The 8,211-nt window shown below is 38.9% G+C and overlaps 1 protein-coding gene across 1 annotated transcript in view; it reads right to left on the bottom strand.

Annotated features, from left to right (window-relative positions):
* Nucleotides 1-4,907: 4,907 nt before the first annotated feature.
* The window catches only part of SLC16A10 (solute carrier family 16 (aromatic amino acid transporter), member 10), a gene marked incomplete at its 5' end in the record, with an annotated part of 147,066 nt that continues 143,762 nt past the window's right edge, over nt 4,908-8,211 (bottom strand). Inside the window, one exon of the mRNA XM_011935096.1 lies at nt 4,908-6,828. Within this exon, the coding sequence (XP_011790486.1) occupies nt 6,596-6,828 (233 nt within the window). The remainder of the gene's footprint in view (nt 6,829-8,211) is intronic.

The raw sequence follows: 8,211 nt of genomic DNA, 5'->3' as shown, positions 1-8,211 counted from the left end.
TATCTACCCTCTTGCCAATGAAAACAGAACTTTTTCATAATCAAGCTTCCAGTGTAATTTGAAAAGCCACTGGCGAAGCATTCTAAGTGTTCATTAGAATCTAAGTGGGTCTACTTTAGGATCTGAGCGTATCTAGATTCTGAATTTCTTCAGGTTTTTCTTTGTCAGATCCACAGGCCATATTAGTTGTTATTCCTTTTTTGTTACTTTTACAACCATTTATCAGAACAAAGCACTTAAGAAATTTTACTGATACTTTGACCCCACTAACATTTTACACCCCCTTGCTTTTTAATCCTAGAATCACCATTAGCTCCCTTTTGATGAAGCAGGAGTTGATTCAGCTGCGCTTTTAGCTGGGCTTTCAGCTGGACACGGAAAGCGGAGGTAGATGAATTGTCATGATCAAGTGGGTGTCATCAGGTACTTAGGTTTTATTTTGTTCTTACTGTCTTTCCAACTTACTAATAAAAATATTGAAATCTATTTCAAAAATGAGGTAGCCTCATGTTATTTTATATCTGTCAGGAATATAGTACCATGGGGAATTTTATTTCCCCAGAAAGCAAGATTGCACCCCTTTAGTATGGTACATTGAACTTTAAAAGAGGTGCCCTTGAATGTGTGGCAGTGAAGACGAAGTTTATGATTTAAAATTTGATAATTTTTAAAAAGGCGAGCTAAGTAAACTACGTCCTAAGTTTCAAGGTTTTTCTGAGTGATTCAAATATGTAATGAATTTTCCATGGGTGTTTACTGTCTCAGGAGTCATCATCTGATAAAATGCACATTGATGGTAGGTCCATAATTGTGGTTCTGACGATTATGCAAGCTTCACACTTAACTGTGAGCATTCAGCCCTTTGGTCTTAAGAATCGTGACCTATTGCTCTATAGTATATTTATAACATAAAGCATTAATCTCTGCCAACTAATAATAAACATGTCATGGCTATGAAAGTATAGTGAGCCCAGGGCCTGTTTGTCTACCTTGTTATTATTTGCCCCTGGAACCATTCTTAAATTCAGCTCGACAGTCTTTTTAGACCAAGCTATCAACAAAAATCAGCATGGATAGTAGAGTAGAACTAATTTTTTTCTTTTTTTAGACAAGGTCTTATTTTGTCACCCGGGCTGGAGTGCAGTGGTGCAACCATGGCTCACTGCAGCCTTGACCTGCTATGCTCAAGTGATCCTCCTGTCTCAGCCTCCTGAGTAGCTGGGACTACAGGCGTGTGCCACTAAGGTGGCTAAATTTTTTTTTGTAGAAACAAAATCTCACTATGTTGCCCAGGCTGAGTCTTGAACCCTGGGCTCTGATGATCCTATCGCCTTGGACTCCCAAAGTGCTGGGATTACAGGCGTGGGCCCCCACACGTAGCCTTAGTACTAATGATTAAGTCAGTAAAGTACCAAGTCTTCCGTCTATGATGTATTATTCCACATTACCATTATGAATGACAAATTGCCTTTTGTTTTCATAACAAGACAAAAAGCTTGTCTTTTTAAGGCTTAATTAAATTGTTAGGGATGATGCATTTCTCATTCGCCAAGATACTACTTGCCTTTTAAATTATAAAAACATATAGATGTAAAAAGAAGGTAAAAGTTTCGTTTCCTTCTCTTTTTAAGACAACACACCAGAAAAGCAACAATCTTTGACCTAACATAAAAGTTGCTCCTTAATGTTTATACCAGCAACAATACCTTTTTTCAGTGTTAGAGACTTCCTAAAAAGTTTTAAATACTAGTTTAAATTGTTTACATATTATAAAATTGGAGCTAATTAGCTTATGCATTTCTACTTGTATCTCTAAACTCTGGGAATGTATTCTAACACCACTCACCAGAAAATGTAACCCAACCTAAGGAAGGTTCCTGAAGAACAGTCATTAGGAACTGCATCAGAGAGGCACACTACATTCCCAGTCACCCTTCATGCTGGGCTCTCAGGACTAAGATTTAATGAAACCTTAGTGAAACTGGAAATCAAAGTCAAAAATTGTACTCTCTGAAAATATGCTAAGGACTTGGCAAGGTTTTTTTTTTTTTTTCCTCGAAGCATTTACCTTAAAATTTTAAATAAAGTTTCAAATGTTAGCATAAAAGACACTAATTTTTATGAAATTTATTTCTTCCCTTAAATATTTCAGTCATGTGATTTAAAATTAAATTCAATGTAGACTATTAGAACTAAGTTGAAGACCTAGAGAAAGCCGTTCTCCAGGATACACGAAACTGGGTAGGGATCCATCCCGTGAAACGGCCGGGATCAGCAGGAAGTGCAGCCAGGCCACCGGGGGAGCTAACCATGGATGTTAATGGACTCCTTGGGAGGTTTTCGAAGGATAGGAGGAAGTAAAGGGCAATGAAAAAATGATGAGGATAAGAATAATGTAAGAAGACTAAGACAAAAGGTACATAAGAAAGGGCATGAAAGTGCACCACCAGGAACTCCTCAGAGCCACCCATGCTATAGGTTGCCTTCCCCCGACAATCTCATGTCATATTTTCTATTCAGTTTTCCACTGATTTAATGTCAAAAGTCATCTGGACATAGGCCAATTTAGAGTAACATTGGTATAAATTAAAATATTCTTAAATGCAGCTAAAAGGATTAGAATCATCCGAAGTAAATTGCTTTTACACGATGTGTACTTTTACTTTTTTTTTTTGAGAGTCTCCTCTGTGGTCCAGGCTGGAGTGCAGTGGCGCAATCTCAGCTCACTGCCGCCTCTGCTTCCCAGGTTCTTCTCCTGCCTCAGCCTCCCGAGTAACTGGGACTACAGGCACCCACCGCCATGCCTGGCTAATTTTTTTGTATTTTAGTAGAGACGAGGTCTCACCGTGTTTCCCACACTGGTTGCGAACTCCTGAACTCAGGCAATCCGCCGGCCTCGGCCTCCCACAGGGCTGGGATTACAGGTGTGAGCCACCGTGCCCGGCTAGAATTTGAATCTTAAGCAATAATTATGCAATTTTCAGTGGAAATTACAAGTCTTATAGCAGGGCTATGGAATAAGCATTGTAAATATGATCAAACGGATGAACACATCTTGCATAAAGTATCAATAATCTGGGTGGTATATTACTGCTTAAATGGATGGATCCCAGCAATATCCATGGCAATCAAATTTAACCAAAATGTTTCTGGAAGTTTCTTGGCCATCTGTTACATTATTATCCAATCGAGTTTCTATAACAAGGAATGTTACTCCCTTTCATACTTTTCTTGGCCTCAAATGCCAGAACCTTTTGAATTTGAGAATTTTCTGAGTCTTATCAAAAACAGGATGAGGAGACAAAAGCAGAATTTTGACTCTCTATTCCTTTCAGACTCTCAGAAACGTGTCTGGATTGAACACAAAAAATTTAGGCTTATCAGGTCACATTTTTGCAGCAGTAACACTTCATTCAGAAATTAGGACTTAGGTTGACTAGATTAAACCACAAATTTTTATATTAGTATTTTTCATTTTCTTTGTGTATTTTAAACTTTAAATCTTTTCCCACAAATAGTATTAAATATGTATTTATGGAATTTAGCATCTTACCTTTATACTTTTTCTTCTTAATTTTATATTATTATAGCAGAGTATTCTCCATATGAGTCTTTGACAATAGAGCTTTTTCAGTGTTATAGATCCAGTCTGATTCATTCCATTAAACTGAAAACTACATATATGAAGTTTAATATACAAATATATATGCTGAGATCTGAGTTATATTATATATACTTAAGTCACTGCTATTTTAATATGGAAACTAACCAAGCAATTTCTTTTAGTTTCAGATTATCTTTTTTCCTAAAATCAGCCAAATTTTGAAGAAAAAAAAAACATTGTAGAGGTCTTTACAGAGGTAAGTTTTCATTTTTGAATTACTTTCTATGAAATTGGGGAGAAGGTGTTTTAAGGGGAGTCTGTGCTAAAACTTTTTTTTTTGAGACGGAGTCTCACTGTGTCGCCCAGGCTGGAGTGCAGTGGCGCGATCTCTGCTCACTGCAAGCTCCATCTCCCGGGTTCACGCCATTCTCCTGCCTCAGCCTCCCAAGCAGCTGGGACTACAGGCGCACGTCACCACACCCAGCCAATTTTTTTATTTTTAGTAGAGACGGGGTTTCACCACATTGGCCAGGCTGGTCTCAAACTCCTCGTGATCCACCTGCCTCTGCCTCCCAAAGTACTGGGATTACAGGTGTGAGTCACTGCGCCCGGCCTAAAACTTTAAAAAAAATTAACAGTTTTTGTTTTTTATTTTCTTTTACAGACAGGGTCCTGCTCAGTTGAACAGGCTAGAGTACAGTGGCATAGCTCACTGCAGCCTCCATCTCTTAGGCTTGAGCAATCCTTCCACTACCTCAGCTTCTGAGTAGCTGGGGCTGCAGGTGGGCACCACCATGCCTGGCTAATTTTTAAATATTTTGTAGAGACAAGGTCTCATGTTACCCAAGCTGGTCTTGAACTTCTGGGCTCAAGTGATCCCCCTGCCTTGGACTGCCAAAGTGCTAGGATTACAGGCATGAGCCGCCACGCTTGGCCTGGTTTTTTTTTATTTTTAGTAGAGACAGGATTTTGCTATGTTGCCCAAGCCGGTCTCAAACTCCTGGGCTCAAGCGATCTTCCCTCCTCAGCCTCCCAAAGTGCTGAGATTTTAGGCATGAGCCACCTTACCCAGCCAAAATTAACATTTATAATAGTGGGTTTGATGATTGGTCTTAGTTGTATGTTTTCTTTTTTTTTCTGAGGCGGAGTCTTGCTCTGTCACCCGGGCTGGAGTGCAGTGGCCGGATCTCAGCTCACTGCAAGCTCCGCCTCCCGGGTTTACGCCATTCTCCTGCCTCAGCCTCCGGAGTAGCTGGGACTACAGGCGCCCGCCACCTCGCCCGGCTAGTTTTTTTTTGTATTTTTAGTAGAGACAGGGTTTCACCGTGTTAGCCAGGATGGTCTCGATCTCCTGACCTCGAGATCCGCCCGTCTCGGCCTCCCAAAGTGCTGGGATTACAGGCTTGAGCCACCGCGCCCGGCCTGATTGGTCTTAGTTGTATGTTTTGTTGAACTTCTCAAAAATGAGAAAGTAACATTTTATATAACTGGACATGAGTGAATGAAATCATTTTCTAAAAACTTATAATAAGAACATGAAAAGGTAGTATGGTCAAAATGTAGATTTTTTTTTCCTGCAAAAGAACCATCCACCGGCAAATTATCTAAGTCCCCTGAATATGAAATATGAAGCTATCAGAAGTGGTAAGGTACAACTGCGTGTATGACCAAGTAAGTTGCTGAATGCCTTCACAATGACAAGCACTACCTTTCAAAGGTCTCAAGCACTAACGCTTAATTTTAGGGATTAGGAAAGTGTTCTTGTTTTTATAAATGAGTATGGGTCACGGCATGACTTTGGTTTTAATTTTCGGTCCTCAAACTGAACGCTTTCTTATGATAATCTGTATATAAATAGCAACAATATAATGGGAAAGTTCATAGGGAACACACTAGGATTAATAATATGAGTGAAAAGTTTTGTCAGAAAGTTCTGGAAATGTAGGACTTGGTTCATTTTATAAGTGCTTTTAATTTTTTCAGACTCATTAATTTCATAAACCAATTTAAGCAATTATTTCTATCAGCTACAGATATTTTCTTCACAAATATAAAGGGTTTTGCCCCCCTCCCATCCTCCGGCCTCCACCAATTTCTGCCTGTAACTGCCACTTGATAACTGCTAAGTAAGACTTTGTTTAAATATCAGGTTCTAGTGCTAACAGATCTGGAAGTCAGAAGATTTCTAAGTTATAATTGCCAGAATATCTTTCATGCGTTCTATTTCACTTTATTGTTACAATTTAAACAATTCAGAAACGCGGGTGTTTCTGGCTACTTGAGGAAAACACACTGCAAACGCGAAGGGAACAATGCTGTAAACTTAACTGATTTCTGAATAGCTCAGGATCCTCCTGGAGAGGATCCTTTTCATTTCACGTATTGATTCTGAACACATTGTTAGCACCTGCTCCCAGAAGATCCCTTGACACTGGAGCAAGTCAGAATATCTTAATATCATAGCTTATCTAACAGCAGGAAAGCAACTTTAACACAAACTGGAGGTTTAGGTAGATCTGGTATTACCTAGAACCCAGGCTTAAATTTTGCAAAAAGTTTCCAAAGAGCATAAGAGAGTAAAACAGAGGTACCAGAACTGAAGACATCATTAACAAACAAAGTATTTCCACTCCTAACCAAACTGCAACCCCTTCAGTATAGCTTGAGGTATTTTTAAATATTTGTACAAGCTAAAGATCATTCACAGTTTCCAAAGTTGCTTTTTTACTGAGAGAGCTTCAAATTTTCACAATATGTGACTTTCAGACATGTTTTCATATGCCAGAGTCTCTGCCCTCAGACTCATGGAAAGATCAGAGATACTCAGTGGCAGAAAATGGTTCTTGTAGTAATAAGGGTTCTATTTCCCAATTATTGTGCTATTCCTAGGATGTGATTAAAAAAATATGAAATTTGCAATTCGTATAAAAGGAAAGGAAACTTGCTTAAAATTCAAAAAGCAAGTCCAGTCTGGTGGAGGTATGTAAGATATTAAATAATAGAGTCAGATTCTTTCTTGAACACTCCAGATGAACTTGACAGCAGAGAGTTCTGGTTTTCCAACATTTTCTCCATCTTTTCTTTTCCAGTGGCTTTACTGATCTCTCTTTGCTTCTTACTATGGATCCATGGGATAAAACAAAGCACAGCACCTCCAATAAGGGGAGGGACTCCAGCGAGGTAGAATGCCGCATCATAGGAGCCCAGCTTGTCACGAAGTAACCCTGAGAAGGGAAAAAGCTGTCACCAAGGGAGAACAAGCGTGGCTCTGTAGGGAGTCTAGGTCAGTCACAGGGATGGTCTAGTCCCAGCCTCATTTCACCTCCACAGGACTGGTGCAAACATCTCAGATATCAGACATTTTTTTTTTTTTTTAAGGAAACAGATCTGAAATATAAACCTTTATTGATAGAAAAAAAAAGATCTCATATATTTAACGTTGTCATAAAGTACAGGCCTCTGGATTTTCATACCAAGACGTTACTTGAAAAGCTGGAAAGGCAGACTTTTTTTTTTTTTTTTTTTGAGACAGGGTCTCACTGTGTCACCCAGGCTGGAGTATGGTGGCATAATCATGGCTCACTGCAGGCCTTGACTTCCCAAGCTCAACTGATCCTCCCAGCTCAGCCTCTTGAGTAGCTGGGACTACAGGTGCATGCTACCATGCCTGGCTAATTTTTATATTTTTTGTAGAGATGGGGTTTTGTCACATTGCCCAGGCTGGTCTCAAGCTCCTGGGCTAAAGCAATCCTCCCACCTCAGCCTCCCAAAATGCTGGGATTACAGGCATGAGCCACCATGCCCAGCTTTCAAACTATTCTTTGGTCTATTTGGTTTTTATGAAATAACATGAAACTATTTAACATTATAATTCAAAATTGAGAAAACGGTAAATTTAATAATGTGGATGAAAGTTAGGTTATTAAATACGTTTTGGAAAGAGACTAAGGTTTATAAGTACCTGGAAGAAAATATAAGTATATAAGAATTATTAATGGCATTCTATATTTGGGTTCTGCTTCTGAAAACTATTATTTAGGGTACTCAACATTTCCAATTTCTCTAACAAATTCCAGGACTCATGGTTTTAAAAGTTATCTTAGTGTTTTTAAACTTTTATAACTTATACAACCTAAGTTATCTAAAATGTCCAGGGAACATACTATACTAAATATCTGACTTTGTTAAATAAATAGCTGACCATTTGTCTAATTAAGTACCAACACATAAAAATGTGTATATCCATCCTGCATAAATAAAATAGACAATATCTGTAAATGCACAAGTTTTCTATCTTTGGAATCAGACCATTCCATACATAACTGAACTCTTCCTCCTTGTGAACACTCATGATTATGTTCTGCTGTAACACCATGATGTCCTCAGAGCCTCCTGGTGAGCCAGCGGCTTTCTGCTGCCAGGTGTGGTGTCCTGCCTGCTTCAGTAGTTTCCTGTTACCTCCCTTATTCTTGCTCTGTTAACTGTCACTTCTGGTAGCAAAACTATTTACTACCAGAGTGTTGCTTATATAAAATCTGCTGTGGACTTAGAAACTGTAAAACTAAGCTTGTAGGGTATAAAAAGAAGAGTGAACAGTATATTACCTG

Source organism: Colobus angolensis, unplaced genomic scaffold (assembly GCF_000951035.1).
Source record: "Colobus angolensis palliatus isolate OR3802 unplaced genomic scaffold, Cang.pa_1.0 Scaffold14, whole genome shotgun sequence".
NCBI lineage: Eukaryota > Metazoa > Chordata > Mammalia > Primates > Cercopithecidae > Colobus > Colobus angolensis.
This window is presented reverse-complemented; position numbering and strand designations above follow the sequence as displayed.